General features: G+C 56.0%; 3 protein-coding genes and 1 non-coding gene across 8 annotated transcripts in view; 1 reads left to right on the forward strand and 3 right to left on the reverse strand.

The window, feature by feature from the left end:
• SCARF1 (scavenger receptor class F member 1) overlaps positions 1 to 6,104 on the reverse strand; it is a 14,579-nt gene extending 8,475 nt beyond the window's left edge. For all 3 annotated transcript variants that reach the window (XM_032263504.1, XM_032263503.1, XM_032263505.1), the window contains exons 1-4: positions 5,666 to 6,104; positions 5,288 to 5,349; positions 4,951 to 5,052; positions 3,569 to 4,094 (exon numbers count right to left, since the gene is read on the reverse strand). In XM_032263504.1, coding sequence (XP_032119395.1) covers positions 3,569 to 4,094; positions 4,951 to 5,052; positions 5,288 to 5,349; positions 5,666 to 5,766 — 791 coding nt within the window. In that variant the 5' untranslated portion in view covers positions 5,767 to 6,104. The remainder of the gene's footprint in view (positions 1 to 3,568; positions 4,095 to 4,950; positions 5,053 to 5,287; positions 5,350 to 5,665) is intronic.
• Positions 2,626 to 2,730, forward strand: LOC116540172. Its single transcript, XR_004264338.1, has one exon. It is a non-coding gene; the product is annotated as a U6 spliceosomal RNA (small nuclear RNA).
• A 100-nt stretch (positions 6,105 to 6,204) lies between the features above and the next one.
• RILP (Rab interacting lysosomal protein) lies at positions 6,205 to 10,291 on the reverse strand. 3 transcript variants are annotated; one of them, XM_032263506.1, is made up of 8 exons: positions 9,358 to 10,291; positions 9,194 to 9,287; positions 8,986 to 9,092; positions 8,677 to 8,898; positions 8,328 to 8,473; positions 7,850 to 7,972; positions 6,945 to 7,028; positions 6,205 to 6,662 (listed from the first exon to the last, which is right to left on the reverse strand). In XM_032263506.1, the coding sequence occupies exons 1-8, from the start codon at positions 9,583 to 9,585 to the stop codon at positions 6,485 to 6,487; spliced, it is 1,182 nt and encodes a 393-aa protein (XP_032119397.1). In that variant the 5' UTR covers positions 9,586 to 10,291; the 3' UTR covers positions 6,205 to 6,484. The 3 variants fall into 3 exon arrangements, with proteins under 3 accessions (XP_032119397.1, XP_032119399.1, XP_032119398.1); XM_032263508.1 differs by having other exon boundaries at positions 6,209 to 6,720; XM_032263507.1 differs by having other exon boundaries at positions 6,210 to 6,662; positions 9,194 to 9,281.
• Positions 10,292 to 10,387: 96 nt separating this feature from the next.
• PRPF8 (pre-mRNA processing factor 8) overlaps positions 10,388 to 18,902 on the reverse strand; it is a 35,239-nt gene continuing 26,724 nt past the window's right edge. Inside the window, exons 32-43 of the mRNA XM_032263502.1 lie at positions 18,450 to 18,641; positions 17,667 to 17,904; positions 17,400 to 17,528; positions 16,461 to 16,574; positions 16,161 to 16,334; positions 15,485 to 15,678; positions 13,622 to 13,861; positions 13,401 to 13,542; positions 11,386 to 11,526; positions 11,109 to 11,248; positions 10,806 to 11,008; positions 10,388 to 10,691 (exon numbers count right to left, since the gene is read on the reverse strand). Of these exons, the coding sequence (XP_032119393.1) occupies positions 10,537 to 10,691; positions 10,806 to 11,008; positions 11,109 to 11,248; positions 11,386 to 11,526; positions 13,401 to 13,542; positions 13,622 to 13,861; positions 15,485 to 15,678; positions 16,161 to 16,334; positions 16,461 to 16,574; positions 17,400 to 17,528; positions 17,667 to 17,904; positions 18,450 to 18,641 (2,062 nt within the window). The 3' untranslated portion in view covers positions 10,388 to 10,536. The remainder of the gene's footprint in view (positions 10,692 to 10,805; positions 11,009 to 11,108; positions 11,249 to 11,385; positions 11,527 to 13,400; positions 13,543 to 13,621; positions 13,862 to 15,484; positions 15,679 to 16,160; positions 16,335 to 16,460; positions 16,575 to 17,399; positions 17,529 to 17,666; positions 17,905 to 18,449; positions 18,642 to 18,902) is intronic.

The following is an 18,902-nucleotide window of genomic DNA, read 5'->3' on the forward strand; positions in this document are numbered from 1 at the left end:
TTTTTTTTTTTTTTTTTTTTGAGATGGAGTCTTGCTCTGTTGCCCAGGCTGGAGTGCAATGGCATGATCTGGGTTCACAGCAACTTCTGCCTCCCAGGTTCAAGTGATTCTCCTGCCTCAGCCTCCCAAGTAGCTGGGATTACAGGCATGCACCACCACGCCCGGCTAATTTTGTATTTTTAGTAGAGACGGGGTTTCACCATGTTGGCCAGGCTGGTCTCGAACTCCTGACCTCAGGTGATCCACCTGCCTTGGCCTCCCAAAGTGCTGGGATTACAGGCGAGAGCCACCGCGCCCGGCCCTCGATAGTGCCTTCCACTCCATCATATGAAACACAAAAGATATAAAGTTTTCTCACCCAGAGGTTTCGAAACCTTGGTACAGTCTGTGGGCTGTTAGGAGCCAGGCGGCACCGCAGATATGAGTGGCCAGGGAGCATGACCAGGGAGCGCAAGCACCTGAGCCCCGGCGCCAGGCAGATATGCCATGGCCTTAGATTCTCATAGGGGCCCAATCCAACTGTGAGCTGTGACAGGAAGGATCCAGGTTACATGCTCTTTATGAGAATCTAATGCCTGATGATCTGTCACTGCCTCCTGTCAGCCCCAATGGGACCACCTAGTTGCAGGAAAACAAGCTCAGGGCTCCCGCTGATTCTATGTTATGGTGAGTCGTATAATGATTTCATTATAGATTACAGTGTAATAATAGAAAATCTGTCTTCCATGAAACCAGTCCCTGGGGCCAAAAGGTTGGAGACCACTGTTGTCACCAATATAATTTCACATTATACAAAAGTATGTGTTGTCTCGTTAAGTCCTTATTTGAGGCTGGGCCTGGTGGCTCACGCCTGTAATCCCCACACTTTGGGAGGCCAAGGCAGGGATCACGAGGTCAGGAGTTCGAGACCAGACTGGTCAATTTGGTGAAACCCCGTCTCTACTAAAAATACAAAAATTAGCTGGGTGTGATGGCATGCACCTGTAGTCCCAGCTACTCAGGAGGCTGAGGCGGGAGAATCTCTTGAACCTGGGAGGCGGAGGTGGAGGTTGCGGTGAGCTGAGATCACAGCACTGCATTCTAGTCTGGGTGACACAGTGAGACTCCGTCTCAAAAAAAAAAAAAAAAAAAAATCCTTATTTGAGGGCTGGGCATGGTGGCTCATGCCTGTAATCCCAGAATTTTGGGAAGCCGAGGCAGGTGGATTGCTTGAGTGAGGAAGTTTGAGACCAGCCTGGGCAACAAAGTGAGCCCACTGTCACTACAAAAATTAGCCGGGTGTGTGGCACGAGCCTGTAATCTCAGCTGCTCGGGAGGCTGAGATGAGAGAATTGCTTGAGCCTGGGAGGTGGAGGCTGCAGTGAGCAGAGATGGCGCCACTGCACTCCAGCCTGAGCAACAGAGTGAGACTCTGTCTCAAAAATAAATAAATAAATAAATCCTATTTCAGTTAAATAAAACGTGTTATATATGTTGGATCAGATGACAATTTTCTTTTTTTTTGAGACATATTCTCACTCTGTCGCCCAGGCTGGAGTGCGGTGGACTGATCTCGGCTCACTGCAACCTCTGTCTCCTGGGTTCAAGTGATTCTCTTGCCTCAGCCTCCTGAGTAGCTGGGACTACAGGCACGCCACCACACCTGGCGTGTGGTTTCACCTTGTTGGTCAGGCTGGTCTTGAACTCCTGACCTCAGGTGATCCACCCGCCTCGGCCTCCCAAAGTGCTGGGATTACAGGCATGAGCCACTGCACCTAGCCAGGGATGAAAATTTTTCTTTGAGATGGAGTTTCGATCTTGTTACCCAGGCTGGAGCGCAATAGCATAATCTCGGCTCAACACAACGTCTGCCTCCCGTATTCATGCAATTCTCCTACCTCGGCCTCCTGAGCAGCTGGGATTTCAGGCATGTGCTACCACGCCCAGCTAATTTTTTGTATTTTTAGTAGAGATGGGGTTTCTCAGTGTTGGTCAGGCCAGTCTCGAACTCTTGACCCTCAGGTGATCTGCCCACCTGGGCCTCCCAAAGTGCTGGGATTACAGGCGTGAGCCACCACGCCCATCCATGGATGAAATTTCTTACTGTGAGTGGAGACGGTCAAAGTTTGAAAACGACTGAGTCCTAAAGGGATCTTGCCCAGGACGTCTGGTCACTCGACCCATTCATTATCTACATCTGGCCTGTGAGCAGGACTAGTACTTTTTGCAAAGCAGTAATCAGATGAAATGAGCAGGTGCGGCTGGACCGGGGGCAACAAAGGGTTTTTTAACTTTTTGACTGGGTGCGGTGGCTCACGCCTGTAATCCCAGCACTTTGGGAGGCTGAGGCGGGTGGATCACGAGGTAAGAAGATAGAGACCTATATGGTGAAACCCCGTCTCTACTAAAAATACAAACATTAGCTGGGTATGGTGGGCGCGTCTGTAGTCCCAGCCACTAGGGAGGCTGAGGGAGGAGAATTGCTTGAACCTGGGAGGTGGAGATTTCTGTGAGGCGAGATCGCACCACTGCACTCCAGCCTATCAACAGGGCAAGGCTCCGTCTTAAAAAAATAAAAAAGTAAAAATAAAAGCGTAAAAATAAAAATTAAATAAATTGTTTTCTTGTTTGTAGAAAGTCATTTATGTGCTCACTTCAGCAGCACATACACTAAAATTGGAACGATACAGAGAAGATTAGCATGGCCCCTGCGCAAAGATGACGCAAATTCGTCAAGCATTTCTTATTAAAAAAAAAAAAAAAAAGGAAAGAAAGAAAGTCATTTATTTAGGGAGAGAAACAGGAGAAAGAGAGAGAAACAGCTAACTCTCAGGCTGAGTGAGAGAATCCACAAAGATGGGATCCAGGAGAGGAAAGCAGCTCCACACTGAGTGGAAGGGAATAGAGAGAGATGGAGTCTAGGAGGGGAAGACAGGCTTCCAGAGAGAGTGTGGAAGGGGGCCCCAGAGGGGAAATCCAGGAGAGAGAAAGACGGCTTCCATTAAGGGAGTGTTCGTGGAAGGGGACCAAACATGGAGTCCCTGTTTTGTTTTCTTGAGACGGAATATCCCTCTGTTGACCAGGCTGGAGTGCAGTGGGGCGATCACTGCAACCTCTGCCTCCCGGGTTCCAGCGATTCTCCTGCCTTAGCCTACCCGAGTAGCTGGGACTACAGGCACCCGCCACTATGCCCGGCTGATTTTTGTATTTTTAGTAGAGATGGGGTTTCTCCATGTTGGCCAGGCTGGTCTCCAACTCCTGACCTCAGGTGATCCTCCCGCCTCAGCCTCCCAAAGTGCTGGGATTACAGGCGTGAGCCACCGCGCCCGACCGTTCTTTCCCCTTTCACGTCTCTGCTTCGTATGTTTTTTGAGGGGAGCACTGCTAAGCCCTGACCCCTCCTCCTGGCTCCCCTGCCCCGCCCACCTATGTCCGCCCCGCCCCGCCCACCTGTGTCCGTCCCGCCCCACTCACCTGTCCGCCGTGCTCACTCGTGTTCGCCCCGCCCCGCCCTGCTCACCTGTGTCCATCCCGCCTCGCTCACCTGCCCGCCCCGCCCCACTCACCTGTGCCCGCCCTGTCCGCTCACCTGAGTCCGCACTGCACCCCGTAGCTCCCGGCCTGGCAAGGCAGCTCGCAGCGCGCTCCGCGGAAGCCCGGCGGGCAGGTGCACTGGCCAGAGGCGGGGCTACATTGGCCGCGCTCGCACTGGCACTGCTGCCGGCAGTTGGGGCCCCACCAGCCCGGCCGGCAGGCGCAGCGGCCCGAGTCCTGCTCGCACGGGGAGCCATGGCAGGCGCAGCGGAAGCTGCAGCGGCGGCCCCACCAGCCCGGCTGGCACACGCAGGCGCCCGTGGCCTGGTCACAGCGCGCCGCCGCGGGGTTGCATTGGCACGGGCGGCGGCAGGTGGACGACCACCAGCCCGGCTCGCAGTGGCACACGCCAGTGGCAGGGTCGCAGCGGCCGTGGGGGCCGCATGCGCACGCGAACTCGCAGCGGGCGCCCCAGCGGTCGGCTTGGCACTGGCACGCGCCTGTGGCCGGCTCGCACTGGCCGTGTGGATGGCAGGGACAGCTCTCGCGGCAGTCGGGGCCCCAGTACTGGCCCGGGCAGCCTGCGGGGTGGGAAGGAAGGGGTCAGCGGGCTCAGGGCGCGCGCGGATCCTGACCCTGCATCCCCTTCCACAAGGAAAAGGGGCGCCGGCCCACCCTCCGAGGACCGGGGACCGGGGACAGACCCTTGGAACATCCGGCAGCCTGTCTGGGCAACAGTCACTTCCTGCTCTGCTCTGACCTACAGAAAACCCTTCGCCATGGCTCAGCCTCCCGCCTCCCACTCCAGAACACACTCAGAGATCCCGAGTGGGCAGGGGACTTGCCCAGAGTCCCGGGCAGAGGTGGGGGGGAGGGGCTGCCTTCATGCCGCTCCTCCCCGCAGAGATCGATCCCTACTGGGCTGGAGAAGAGCAGGACTCCCTCCCGATCTCAGGCGTGGATGCTGCCCGCCAGGGTGGCAGGAGAAGCAGCCCTTCCCCTAGTGATCCCTTGACTGCTGGTGCCCACCCTCCGGCTCTCCTGCTACCCAACCCCTTCCCCTTCTCTCTGTTTCGGCCAGAGAGGGCACACAGCCCAGCAGGACCTCCTTCCCTCCACCGTCCATGTAAAAGACGTATGTGGGAAAGACCAGGAACACAGTCATGTTGCAGTTAACAAGAGTCACAGGTTTTCCGAGAAGTGGAACAGAAAGATACTCAGGTGGGCAGGGCTTTGTGGATGTGGGTGAAAACCCAGTGCCCCAGACCATCTCCCAGGAGTGTGTCACTTCCTGTCTCTGGACCTTGACTCCTCAGAGGCTGGGAGGGGTTCTGACCCTGCTGTCCTGAGGCTGCTCGGTACCTGCCTTGCCTCCCCGACACCACCGCCCCCGTGCCCAGCTCTGCCCAGCAACCTCGTCCTGCCCCTGGGACTCACGGGAGCTGCAGTGGGCCCCAAAGAACCCAGGTTTGCACCGACAGAGGCCCGGCTTCACACACACCTCGTCTTCCCGGCAGGCGTCCGGCCCCTCACAGATGGCTGAAAGACACCCACCCAGGTTGGAAAGATGGGCAGGACCAGGGGACAGCTCCGCCCTCTCACTGGCTCTGGGGGCCAAGCCTCCTCAAGGGGTGCCCCTTCAGGGCTGGGGGCATCGCAGGAGAAAGCCTGGCTCCTGGGTGGGAGGGAAGCAGGCCCCAGGGGGAGGCAGGAGGGGCTGTCGCTGGCTGCGTCCTCCCTTCTCCTTGGCTGGGGGTCTGTCCTGGGTACTCACGGATGCTGCATTCTTGGTCTTTCTGCCTCCAGCCTGCGCAGCACTGCAGCTCAGCAGAGGGGCTGTGGGGCAGAAAGGGGTCAGCGGGAGTGGCGGGGTGCGGCCTGCCCCCGAGCAGCGTGGATCACTGTCTCTGTGAGGTGGGGGAGGCTGCCTTAGCCCCCTGGGGAGGCCTAGTGGACCTGTACAGCTCTGGGGTCCCCAGCTCCTCCCCACTCCTTCCCTGGCCCTTCCACCATCTGCCCTGGCGAGCCACTGCCTGCCAGGCGGCCCCCAGCAGCCCGTCCTTCCAGCGCCAAGACCTCTTCCTACGCCCTCCTTCCCCCACAGGCCTCAGCACCGGCTCAGCCACCCCCGTCAGACTCCCACGAAACCCACCTGCTGGCCACACAGACGTGCTGCCCACTGGGGTCCAGCTGGGACCCCCAAGTCCCCCGAGGCCAGAGCAGCAGCAGTGGGAGCAGCAGCCGCAGCCCCATGGCAGCCGTGCAGGGAGGGCTGGGTTACTCTGGCCCCCACAGCTCCCGACCTCCTCCCTGCTTCCTCCCAGGGCTTTTCCTGAGGAAACCAGGCCGGAGGGGCGGGCAGCCCTGAGGCGCCTCCCTGAGGGGGCGGGGGCTGCAGGACAGACCGACACTCAAAACAAGAAAGGGAAAGGAGGCCAGTGGCAGGCCTCGGCCTGGTGGGGCCAGAAGGGTGAAGCTGCAGGTCCCCGGGTGCTGGGACCGAGGAAGCAGGTGGAGTGAGGGTGGGCACCTCGGCCCTCCATCAGACTGCAATCCCAAAGCAAGGACGGGGCTGCAAGAAGCCTCCCCACCCAGTGACTGACCAAGGACGCCCTGAGGCCCCCTTGGCCTGCCTCTGCTCCTGGCGGGGCTTGGAGGCGAGACGGACATGGACAGACAGGAGAGGGACAGTTTCTGGGAGTTCCGGGCAGTTCTTTATTACACGAGCTCAGGCCGTCCGCACAAAGCCCTGGGAGCCAGCTCTCATTTCATGGATGGGGAAACTGAGACTCAGAGAGGCGCTCTGATATCTGGCCCCAGAGGTCTGGTACAGAGTCATAGAGAGGGAGGTGGGCTGAGCCCCCATGCTGCCCTGGTGCAGGCCAGAACTGGGGAAGACGCCTGGGAGGCCACGAAGGAGGGAGCCCTGTCCTCATGAGGTCGCACATCCAGCCACAGCCAGGTCCCCAAGTCAGGCCTCTGGGGCGGCTGAGGCCCCCAGACAGAGATGCTCCTGGCGGGCAGGATAGGGCAGCTCAGGAGCTGGAGACTGTGGTTGGGTCTCCTCTTCTCCCCCTGGCTTGCCGGGAGCAGGGCTGTGGGTCTCATCCTCTGGGGATTCGGCTTTCCCGCGATACCACAGGCCAAAGCTGGAGAGACAGCCAGAGGCACTCTGCGCCAGGAAGCCGGAGAGGTCCAGGACATGGGCAGAGGGCGGGTGGGGGGGTGAGAACAGGGGAGAGGGGCAGGGAAGGGCAGCCTGAGGGAGTGGGAAGGTGATGGGGCCGATGGTCGATGGTCGGTCAGAGAAGCAGGAGGGGAGGGCCTGCTTAGAGCAAAGGACAGCAGGGTGACAGGCAGGGAAGCGGGAAAGGGGATCCAGGACCCTTCCTCCCTCCCCCACTCTTGCCCTTCCCCTTCCCCCAACATACAAACTCTGTATTTTGGACTCTGGGGGTGGGGGATGGTCATTCTTATCATCAGCGAGCAGGAGCCAGGAGCCATCCTCATCGTCACTGAGACAGGAGAGAGGAGACGTGAGGGCCAGGGATCAAGGCCTGAGGGACAGCGGGAATCCAGCAGGGGGAATGAGGGACAGCAGGGCCCCCAGGGCTGGAGAGAAGGTGACCCTGGGGAGATGCAGGATGTCTTGAGGCTTTATTTTTTATTTTATTTTTGAGACGGAGTCTGGCTCTGTCGCCCAGGCTGGAGTGCAGTGGCATGATCTCAGGTCACTGCAACCTCCGCCTCCTGGTCTCAAGCAATGCTCTTGCCTCAGCCTCCCGAGTAGCTGGGATTACAGGCGTGCGCCACCACACCCGGCTAATTTTTGTATTTTTAGTAGAAACGGGGTTTCACCATGTTGGCCAGGCTGGTCTCAAACTCCTGACCTTGCGATCTGTCCGCCTCAGCCTCCCAAAGTGCTGGGATGACAGGCGTGAGCCACCGCACCTGACGAGGCTTTATGTCTCGACACACAGCGGCCCTGACACAGCTACGGTGTCACTCCCGTAAGAACAGACAGAGCCAGCCAAGGCCAGGAGCTGAAGGCTGAAGGTGGGGAGGCAGCACTGGCAGGCAGGATAGCCAGCAGGCAAGGCAAGGGGAGCCATGAGATCCAGGGAGAAGGGCGCAGCCTGGACTGCAGCCACATGACCCAGCCAGACCAGGTCAGCAGGCCCTAAAAGTGGCCAGGCTGGGAGGCTCGAGGGGAGAGCACGTTGGGGTGACAGGCTCAGTCTGAGACAATGGGCTCAGAGGGTGACCAGGCCAGGTCATCAGGCTCAGCAGAACTTGGGAGGGGGCTGGCTCGGTGGGGATGCAGGCAGGGACCCACCTGCTCTCTGCTTCATCTGGCGTCCCTAACATCTTGGCCTTGATCTTCTTCCGCTGCTTCCTGACAGCCACCTTCATAGCTTCCAGCAGAAGGCCGGGGACCCGGTGGTCGGTGAGCAGCTCCCTGCAGAAGAGGGGCGGGGCAGGAGAAAGCAGTGGAGATGCAGCCGTGGGCCTCACTCCTGGTACCGGTGCAGCGGCTCCTCCCTGGACACCTGAAACCTGTGCCTTGCTGACACCCTCAGACCTTTGCTTAGGTGCCCCTCCTAGGAGAGCTTCCCTGGCGCCTGCAGCGGTGACCCTGTGCACTGTCCCTCTTCTGTGTCTGGGTGACGTTGTGGAGGGGTGGGGCTGTGCAATTTACATCCTCCCACTACCCAGCGAAGGCCTGGCACATGTCACCATGTCACTGTGGACATGTCCATGCCGGGAGAAAGAGGTGGAGTGATCGGAGCCCCTCAGCTTCCCGGCACCCTCACCGCTGGAAGTAGGCCAGCTCCTCCTTGAGCAGGAACGCTGTGGCTTTGAGTTCATTGCGCTCCTGAAGGATCTGCTCAAACTCCTCCCGGCTGAAGCGGCACTGCCCTGCCTCCCGGGGGCGCCCTGGCGGCTGCGCGGCCTCTGCCTTTAGAAGGACAGGCGCGGTCAGAGGGTCGCGCTCGAGGGCCATCGCGGGAACGCTAGACGAAGTGACAGGCAGGGAGACTTGGGGGACAAGGTTGCCCCAACAGGTAACAGAGGCCGGGTCGGGGCGCGGACTGCTGTGCCGATGCGGACCTGGCCCGAGCGCCCTCCTGGGCTGGGTCCTTGCCCTCGTGCGACACTCACCGGGTCCTCAGGGGTCGCCGGTTCGGGCTCCTGCCCCTGCTGGTGCCCCGGCCCGCCGGCCTGGCCCCGCGCTCGCTCTTCAGCCGGCGGGGCCGCGCCTCCTCCAGGCTGCTGGCGCTCCGTCTCGCGGTCCTGCGCGGCACGCAGCTGGGTCTGCACAGCCGCCAGCTTCTGCCGCAGCTCGGCGTTCACCAGCAGGAGGCGCTGCAACTGCTCCTGCAACTGGGGGCGGAGCAAAGGGTGGGGTAGGCAGGGCGCCGCGGTGCCCAGGGCCCCGCCCCGCCCCGCCCCGCCCCGCCCCGTGCTCACCGCCTCGGTCTCCTGGCCGCGCTGCCGCAGGTCGCGGCTGTGAGCCCGCAGTTCGTCCCGCTGTCGGTCCGTCACCTCCTTGAGCTGCCGCAGCAGCTCGCGCTCCTCTGAGGAAGGGGCGTTCTTAGCGGCGGCGTGCGACCCGCGGGAGGAAGGAGAGGACCCGAGCTGGCCGCCACCCGCCCGCCCTGGCCGGGGCTGCGCTCACCCTGCGGCCCGGCGCTTAGCTCCCAGCGGAGGCGCTCGTTCTCCTCCCGCAGTCGCCGCAGCTCCCGCTGGGCCAGCAGCGCCGACACCTGCAGCTGGGGAGCCCAGGTCTCAGGCTTCCGCCCTGCCGGCCCCGCGGGTGGCGAGGGGAGGGCGGTGACTTACCGAGTCCGGGGCGGGCCCCACGGCAGCCTGTTCCAGGAGCTCCAGCGCGCGCACCACTAGCGGCACCAGCCCGGCCGCCGCCTCCGGCCCGAAACGGCGCGCCAGCTCCTGCAGCTCAGTGCCCAGGGCCCCGGCTAGGTGGTACACAAGCTCCGCCACCGTCCCTGGCCCCGCGGCCCCTGGAGGGCCCCAGCTGGGCGCCTCAGGCGCCGCCCTCCTGGGCTCCATGTCCCCCAAAGCCCTGGGGCCCGACCCCCCACCGACTGGAAGAGGGAAAACCAAACAGTTCCGGCCCAGGAAGCCTTTTAGGGCGGTGGGGGCGGGGTAGAAGCAAGAAGGGTGGGGAGGAGCGAGGGAAGCAGTCGTGGGGAAGGGAGATCGTGCCCTAGGCCCCTGGGCCCGTCCTTCCACTCCCAAGGTCACAGGAAGCAGACAGCCACCTTCCAGCCAGGCGCCAGGAGCTGAGCTCAGGGCTGCCTGTGGTCACTTGAGTGGAGCCCTCCCACAGGCCCGATCCAGGCTCCGCCCCCGTGTTTGGAGTCATGGGGACAACTTGGCAGCCGCGCGCTCCGGGGAAGTGGTGACAGGTAGGCGGCGGGTCACTGGCCTCCGCGCGGCTGTACACAAACTGCCTGCCTGTGTGCTTGTTTGCCTGATCAGGAGTGACCAGAAAGCTTAAAGGGCTGGGCTGGACACCCCAGCACTCAGCACAAGCCACGGAACTCCGAGACCCGGGAAAGGGCAGCGCTGGCAGAGCTGTGGAAAGGAGGCGAGGCCTTCCAGTGCTGTGTTGTCGGGAACCAGCCAATGTGGCCCAGGAAGCAGTGTGAAAGCCCCGCCCCGCCCCGCCGCAGGTCTCCACCCAGTCCGGGGGTTTCTAACCCCAAGCCCCGAATAGGGAGGAAGGGGCCTCAAACTCCCCGTCAACACGGCTGGGCCCAGCATCTTGCCGTGAACTGCCCAGCCCTGCCACCTGTCAGACCTAAATCCAGAATCTGAGTTCAGGGGAAAAAAAAAACAGCCCCCAAACTCCTATTTATACAAAATTTATTACTATATTTTATTCAGGATGAGGCCATCAAGAAGTCAACAACACAATAAGCACACACACAGGGAAAGGGCCAAGCTGCTGAATGTCACCAGCCTGCGGCGGGGCTGAGGCAGGAGGCAGGGAAGCGACTAGGCATAGAGGTCCTCCCGGTCTGCAGAGTACACCTCCCCCTCCTGCAGGAGGGCAAAGTTGAGGAAGTGGGAGGGCCTGTGCACCTCGTGGTAGAACTCTTTGGGGTTCGCCAGCTGCAGCTCGTACTTCATGTTGGGGTCATGCCGAACGCCTTAGGGAAGAAGGGAACATCAGATGTTTACGGGCCCTCTGCCTCATGCAGCCAGCTGGGCCCCAAGCATGCAGGGCAATGGCCTCACGTACCCCTAGCGCCACCCCCACTTACCCATGAAGTTGTAGTTCCATGAGGACTGGGCAGGGACCATGAAGAAGCCGAGGAAGCGGTCGGACAGCAGCATCTGGACCCGCTCGTAATGTGAAGGCAGGTAACCCTTGGGGTTGTTGCCCTTGTCTGTGTTCTGGCGGCCCCATTCGTAGCCACTGGGGGTCAGCTTGTAGGCCGTCAGCGTACAGGAGCCTGGAGTGAAGCTGGGGGAGGGCGAGGACACATAGCAGCTCAGGCCACGTTCTGGGCCCTGGCCTGCAGTCCCTGTGCCACCTCACTCCTCCCGAGGAAGCCCAAGCCCACCTGCACGTGATGATAATGGTCTTCTCGCCATCCCAAGATGGGTTGTCAGCCATGATCTTGGCGTGGGTGGTGACATCCTGGGGTGACAACTGTGGGGACTCATTGGGCTGAGTGTGGATCCAGCCTAAGGGTTCCATCTCCTGTAGGCAGAGTAGTAGAGAGCTGTTCAGAATCGCATCCGCAGACAGGAATCACACCTACGAGGGTAGCATGCCTACCTCGAGGGGCAGGAAGCTCCAGCTCTTCCACACTCCCAAGCTCCGTCACTGCCACTCACCTTGAGGTACTCGTGCTGGGGCAGCTGGCCAGGCAGGTGCACAGTCTGGTGGGTGCCCCACTGCGGCACCATCACGATGCAGCGGATCTCCTTCACCTGCGGGTTATCTGGTGGGCTCACCCCATACAGGTACCCTGCGATCTGGAGACAAAGGGGTCAGGAACCAAAACACTTTTTAGCAGCAGCTCCAAGTTGGAGCTGCAGCCTGTTTCCCTCCTTCCCCCAAGAACGAGGACAGAGTTTCTTAAAATGTGATCAGAACCCTGTCTGAAGCAGCCGGGGACGCTTGTTCAAAATGTCAGACATGGACCTCATCTCAGACTCACCACATCAGAATCGCCTGAGTGTGGTCCAGGGATCTGCACTGCTCACAGCTCCCCAGCTCAATATTAAGTACAGTGTTCATAAGCAAACAAGCATACAAACATACAGCCCAATGTACTTTCACAAGCTGAAAACATCTGGAAAACCAGCACTTGGTGGTATTTTTAATTTTACATTTTCAACAAAGAGGATCTGTTTACTATAAACTCACCCACACAGGATATTAAGAATCATTTCAAATTTGCTGACCTGATGGCCACAAAATAGTGGGTTTGTTTTGAAATGGAGTCTCGCTTTGTCAACAAGTCTGGAGTGCAGTGTGCGATCTTGGCTCACCGCAACCTCCGCCTCCTGGGTTCAAGCAATTCTCCTGCCTCAGCCTTCTGAGTAGCTGGGATTACAGGTGCCCAACATGCCCGGCTAATTTTCATATTTTAAATAGAGACAGGGTTTTGCCATGTTGGCCAGACTAGTCTTTTTTTTTTTTTTTTTCAGACAAGAGTTTCACTCTTGTTACCCAGGCTGGAGTGCAATGGCGCGATCTCGGCTCACTGCAACCTCCGCCTCCTGGGTTCAGGCAATTCTCCTGCCTCAGCCTCCTGAGTAGCTGGGATTACAGGCACGCACCACCATGCCCAGCTAATTTTTTTTTTTTTTTTTTTGTATTTTTAGTAGACATGGGGTTTCATCATGTTGACCAGGATGGTCTCGATCTCTTGACCTCGTGATCCACCCGCCTCGGCCTCCCAAAGTGCTGGGATTATAGGCGTGAGCCACCGCGCCTGGCTGGCCAGGCTAGTCTTAAACTCCTGACCTCAGCTGATCCACTTGCCCCAGTCCAAAATGGTGTTTTATAAACTATGAATATCCCTGATACACTAGTAAAGTTAAGCGTCTTTTCTCCTTTTTGAAGCAGGGTATCACTGTAACCCAGGTTAGTGTGCACTGGCACAATCTCAGCTCACTACAACCACCACCTTCCAAGCTCAGGTGATCTTCCCACCTTAGCCTCCTGAGCAGCGTGCGCCACCATGCCTGGCTAGTTTTTCTATATATTTATTTATATTTGTATATATTTTTTTGTAGAGATGGGGTGAGTCTTTTGGAAGAGACAGCGTTTCGTCACACTGACCAGGCTGCTCTTGAACTCGGGCTCAAGAGACTTGCCCGCCTCCGCCTCCCACAATGCTGGGATTACTGTCATGAGCCACTGCGCCCAGCCTCTTCTTTTTCTTTTGTTAGAGATTGGGTCTTGCTGTTACCCAGGCTGGAGTGCAGGGGTGCCATCTAAGCTCACTGCTTGGGCTGCCTGGATGCAAGTGACCTCAGCCTCCTGAGATGGGACTACAGCCACTTTTGTTCTTTTAAGAACAGGGTCTTGAACTTACCTGTGCTTAAGCAATCCACCTGCCTTGGTCTCCCAACGTGTTGGGATTACAGGCGTGACCCACCACACACGCCTGATCAGGAATTTTCTGACTAAGTGCCAATACTACGTTTACTACCTTCTCTCAACTTCCACAGCTTTTAATATCTCACGGGGCCCAAAACCCTGCTTGATGTTCTCCTTGTATAATTACTCATCCATGAATCTTGAAACCAGCATCTCAAGTCCCTAATCATTTCAGGTCTGCGTTTCAGGTACAATGTGTTGAGCACACACTGTTGCCTAGCGGGGTCCACTTACTCACTTGGGCCCGAAGATCAGATATGCAGATGAACTTCTTAAGCACATTCTTGGGAAGGATGTAGGTGTAGCCCGTCTCCTTGATGTCATCAGATGAAACATAGATGTGATTGGTCCTTAGGTGCAGGTTGGCAGCAGAGATGGCCCTAAACGCAGGTAGAGAACATCAGCACCAGCAGTAGTGCCAGCGGCCTTTCCATCCCCACATGTTGCCCTTCACAGTACCTGACCCTCCACTCAGTCTTGGATGAGAAAGTCTGGGTCTCGTAGTTGCTGGTGGTGGAGGTGATGATCTCATCGCCATGCTTGTTGACAGTGCGAGTCTGGGTGGCAGTCAGCTGTGACTGTTCCTTGGTCTGCTTCTCAATCTCAGCGATTTGCTGCCGCTGCTGTGATGGTGCCGAGATCTCCATACCCAGGATGATGTCGCGAATTTCCGACTGTGTCAGTGACGCCACGTTCACACTGTGGGGACGGTGTGGGTTATATCACGAGGATCCCTTCCCCTGGTCACTTCTGCCTCAGTGGAAAGGATGTAACTTGGTAGGACAGGGCAGCCTATATTCGTGCCCCAGACAGTCCGCCAGTGCTGCTTCCACAGGAAGTGTGAGATGGACGTGCACTAACACTTCCAAGAGTCATCAGACCCAAGGGGGCAGCAGGCTGCATGTGGCCCTTCCCGCTGTTTGACATCCATACAGCCCCCACTTCCTTGACCAAAACAATGCTCTGGAGTGGAACAATTCTCAGAAATGGAAACCCCAGAAACCCTACAATACTGGCTCTTTAATCAGAGGTGGTACTGTCAGTACCCTAGGAGGTACTTCGAAATCTATGGACAGCTTCCGCTGCCACGAAGGGAGAGTGGAGGAAGGTGTGTGTGTGTTGGCAGCAGTCTCCAACACTTAGGGTCTCGGATGTTAAAACTTACCATGTATGGACAGTAAAGAAATGCCCTGCTGTGGCCGGGCACGGTGGCTCACACCTGTAATTCCAGCATTTTGGGAGGCTGAGGTGGGTGGATCACAAGGAGTTCAAGACAGGCATGACCAACATGGTGAAACCCCATCTCTACCAAAAATTAAAAAAAATTATCTGGGCATGGTGGTGGGTGCCTGTTATCCCAACTACTCAGGAGGCTGAAGTAGGAGAATCACTTGAACTTGGAAGGCGGAGGTTGCAGTGAGCTGAGATCACACCACTGCACTCTAGCCTGGGCAACAGAGCAACACCCCGTCTCAAAAAAAAAAAAAAAAAGGAACCACCCTTCTCAAAATGGCAACAGTGCCTCCACTGAGAAACAATGGCCAAGAGAGTTTAGCTGAAACCCTAAAACATGGAAGCTTCCCATACTATTGGAAGACACTGCCAATCTCTCTTCTATGAGACTAAGATAATTTCTTTCCTTTTTTTGAGACAGGGTCTTGCTCTGTCACCCTGGCTGGAGTACAGTGCCACAATCATGGCTCACTGCAGCCTCAGACTCCCAGGCTCAAGCAAGCTTCCCACCTCAGCCTCCAAGAAGCTGGGACTACAGGCGTGTACCACCACACCTAAGTTTTAATTTTTTTTTTTTTTTTTTGTAGAGATGGGGTGAGTCTCTTTTGTTGATCAGGCTGGTTTTCAACTCCTGGCTCATGCAATCCTCCTACCCTGGCCTCCCGAACTGCTGGAATTACTAGCATGAATACTCAAGCCTCGCCAAGATAATTTTTTTTTCCCCCTTGGAGATAAGAGTCTCACTCTTGTCACCCAGGCTGGGGTACAGTGGCATGATCTCAGCTCACTACAACCTCCACCTCCCAGGTTCCAGCGATTCTCTTGCCTCAGCCTCCCAGGCTGGGATTACAGGTGCATGCCACCACACCTAATTTTTGTATTTTTAGTAGAGACAGGGTTTCACACCATGTTGGCCAGCCTGGTTGCGAACTCTTGACCTCAAATGATCTGCCTGGCTGGCCTCCCAAAGTGCTGGGATTACAGGCGTGAACCACTGCGCCCTGCCTTCTTGAGAAACTTCTAAGCCTAACTCCTTCAAAACCCCAGAAACCATACATAGGCCTGCTGTCTCCCATCACCACTGCTCACTTGTTCTTCTTGCCGTAGTCTGCCAAGATCAGATCCTTGAGCTGCACCTCGACCTTGATCCACTCTTCATCAGTCAGGGTGGGCCAGATGTGGTGTGGTTCTGTAATGGTAGTCTTATCTGGCTTCAAGATCACTTTTGCCCGGTCATTGTTTACATGCAGGGCCCGGAGAATCAGGATGAGACGGGAGAAGGCCTGGGAAGAGATTTGGAAGGGTGGGTAAGTCAGCTACTCGAGACTCTCCCACTTTAATCCTAACCTTTCACAAAACTCAAGAAATTTTTTTTTTTGAGACAGTCTTACTTGAACTCCTGACCTCGTCATCTACGAACCTTGGCCTCCCAAAATACAGGGATTATAGGCATGAGCCACTGTGCCCAGCTATTTTTTTTTTTTTAAGTAGAAATGGGGTTTCACAATGTTGGTCAGGCTGGTCTCGAACTCCTGATCTCATGATCTGCCTGCTTTGGCCTCCCAAAGTGCTAGGATTCCAGGTGTTAGCCACTGCACCTGACCCTGATTTTTAACTTTAAGGTCTTAACCCTTCATGAGTCAACAGAGTTCCCACGCAATCCACAGGCTAAAAATGTGAAAATGGCAGACACCTAAGATACAGATCTTCTCCTAATCCTAAATCCGTTCCTCCTACAGTGATCTTCTCTTCCCAAGGTTCATACCGTGTAAGATGAAATAGTCTTGAGCCAGTCATCATAGAGGTTGAATAGAACCATCTGAGGTTCAGTGGCTTTAAGGATGAGATCCCCAAACTTTTCCACCTTGAGACACGCCTGGAAAGGGAGCTGGAGCTCCGATCCTTTGATGACAATATTGGGGAAGTCCAGCAAGTGCACCTAAGACAAGATCAAGTCCAACGTTAGAAGCAGCCTCAAGGTTTTAGGTCTCTTTTCTTCTACCTCCCGCTTACCTCCAGGGTCCAGCAGGCCCCTCCTGGTGACAATGATCTACCACCCTCTTACCTCCAGTGGGTCCAGCATGCCCTTCCTGGTGACAATGATCTGCTTGGGCTGCTCCTCCACAGGCAGAGATCGGATCAGGGCAGCCACCTCCTCAGCTGTCTTCCACTTAGCCAACTTAAAAGCAACAGAGAAAATGGAAATTTAGTCTCCACCCTCCCAGATCAACTAGAACAGAAATGTTTCTATTGAACATTGATGTTAAATGTTAGGCACTTAGAGTACCAAATGGCCTTGTCTAAAGGGTGTTTTTCAACTAGGTATCTTTCAACAAGATAATGCCACAAGCTGGCATATGAGTATGTGCTAAACTATGTACCGTATTACAGAGTTTAGGAACAAAAGAAATTAATGCTACTAGGATCAGAAAAAGCTGCACAAAAATATGTGTCTTAAGGAGTGACTGTGATTAACAGAGCAAAGGGGAGTTCATTCTAGAAAGAAAAATACAAGCAAAGCCAGATGTGGAGATGAGCGTCTGGGGCTGGGGATACTAAGATCCTGGACTGAGTCTAAGATAAAACATGCCATAAATGTAAAGGAAGAGAAACTGGCTGGACAGATACAGCCCAGCCAGATAGTGAACATCTAGGAAGCTGAAGAAGAGTTAATTCAGCAAGAGCTCTCGGGTAGAAAAGAGATCTGGATCACATCTGGATCAAATGGATATTTCAAGAATATCTGTTGCCTTTAGAAAAGTGATTTTTGATAGCCCTATTGGAGAAAGGTTAAAACTTCAGGAAACAGACCCGCTGGAAGGGAATGAAGCAGCTGGTGCACTCTTGGGCCTCCTTCAGAATACTTCCAAAGTGATTTAGGGGATAAGTTCAAATGACATGTTCTCAGTCGTTCATTGAAGAAAACCAGTAATTATTACCCTGTCCACCCCAAGGATAAGGGGCAATGTGGTTCCTGGGCCTCTTCATCTTTAAACCTGCTCACCTGCCCCAAACGCTTCTGTCCAGCCCACACAGACGTGTGGATGATCTTAAGGAATAGCTGCCCTGTGCGTGGGTTGAAGATGAAGATGGCGCCATTGATGGGCTTGGTTGTCAAGTTCCCTTCAAAGGTCTAGAGAAGGACACATTCGTGAGTATGGCCTACACACCACCATCCTGCCTTCACCCCAGCATGTGTCCACAATTAGCCTGTTACCCTCCCACAGGCAGACACAGAGCCCCACACGCATACCCTGCTTCGAACACTCACCTTGTGAATAGTCACTCTGTAGACGTTGGTGTCATCCACAAACCAGATAATCTGGTTGGAGAAGAGTTCACCATAGTTCTGGGACGACAAGTAAGGCTCCGTGGGCTCAGACGAATAGAGCTGCAGGCCCTTGCGGATCCGTTCACGTAACACATACAAGGCAGGGTTTGCCTTCATGATCTTGGCCATGGCCTGCTGTATGAGAGGCTTGCTGCCTGGGAACCAGTTTCCATAGGCACTATGAGGGTAAAGGGTCAAGGCAAGTTAAGACCAGGCTGATAGCCCCAGGAACAAAACAAACCACAACTCAATGGAGAAAGAAAGACAGTTGGCCAGGCTGATAATACTCTACTCGTGTACATATAGGCTGGGAGAAGAGCGTCAGTGACCCACGGGAGGAAGGGGCCAAATTTCCTCTCACTCAGACAAAGAAAAAAAGTATGACTACATTAAAGTATGGGGCTAACGGAAAACACTTTTTTTTTTTTTTTTGAGACAGAGTCTCACTCTGTGGCCCAGGCTGGAGTACAGTGGTGTGATCTTCACTCACTGCAACCTCTGCCTCCCAGGTTCAAGCAATTCTCCCACCTCAGCCTCCTGAGTAGCTGGGACTACAGGCATAGACCACCATGCCTGGCTAATTATTTGTATTTTAGTAGAGATGGAGTTTCACTATGTTGCCCAGACTGGTCTCAAACTCAGGCAATCCTCCCACCTCAGGTTCCCAAAGTGCTGGAATGACAGATGTGAGCCACTGCGACATGGTTCTGGGTCTCAACTCACCTGTGCAAGTTATAGGCCAGGTCAATGGCAATGAGCACACCTGTGGGCGAAGGGTAGATACTCATGTTGTCTGTGGTGTAGTCCAGGAACTTGGCCCGGGCGTAGCGCTCAATGTCATGGGAATCGTAGTCCCCCCAGCGCAATTGGATGTCGATCCAGTATTTCTGGGTGGTGGTGCTGTCCATCACATCCCTGAGGATGAAGAGGGCTCAAGCTTCCAGGAAACCATGCGCATAACCCACGTCCCCAGAACCACAGACTTCCTGATCACTTAAATCCCAAAACCATCCCACCCACCCCACCAAGTTGTTCCAGATCAGCAAGACCCCAGAGGATCAGCAGATCTGACTAAGGGTGTTGACAGGCTCCCAGTTTGAGAAAGGCAGCCAGGGCCAATTCCTCAAGTAGCAGTGCTGGAAGAACAGTCAAACTAAAATTCCCGGATGCCTAGGG

This window comes from Sapajus apella, unplaced genomic scaffold (genome assembly GCF_009761245.1).
Source record: "Sapajus apella isolate SASKATOON/1434 unplaced genomic scaffold, GSC_monkey_1.0 scaffold136, whole genome shotgun sequence".
Classification (NCBI taxonomy): domain Eukaryota; kingdom Metazoa; phylum Chordata; class Mammalia; order Primates; family Cebidae; genus Sapajus; species Sapajus apella.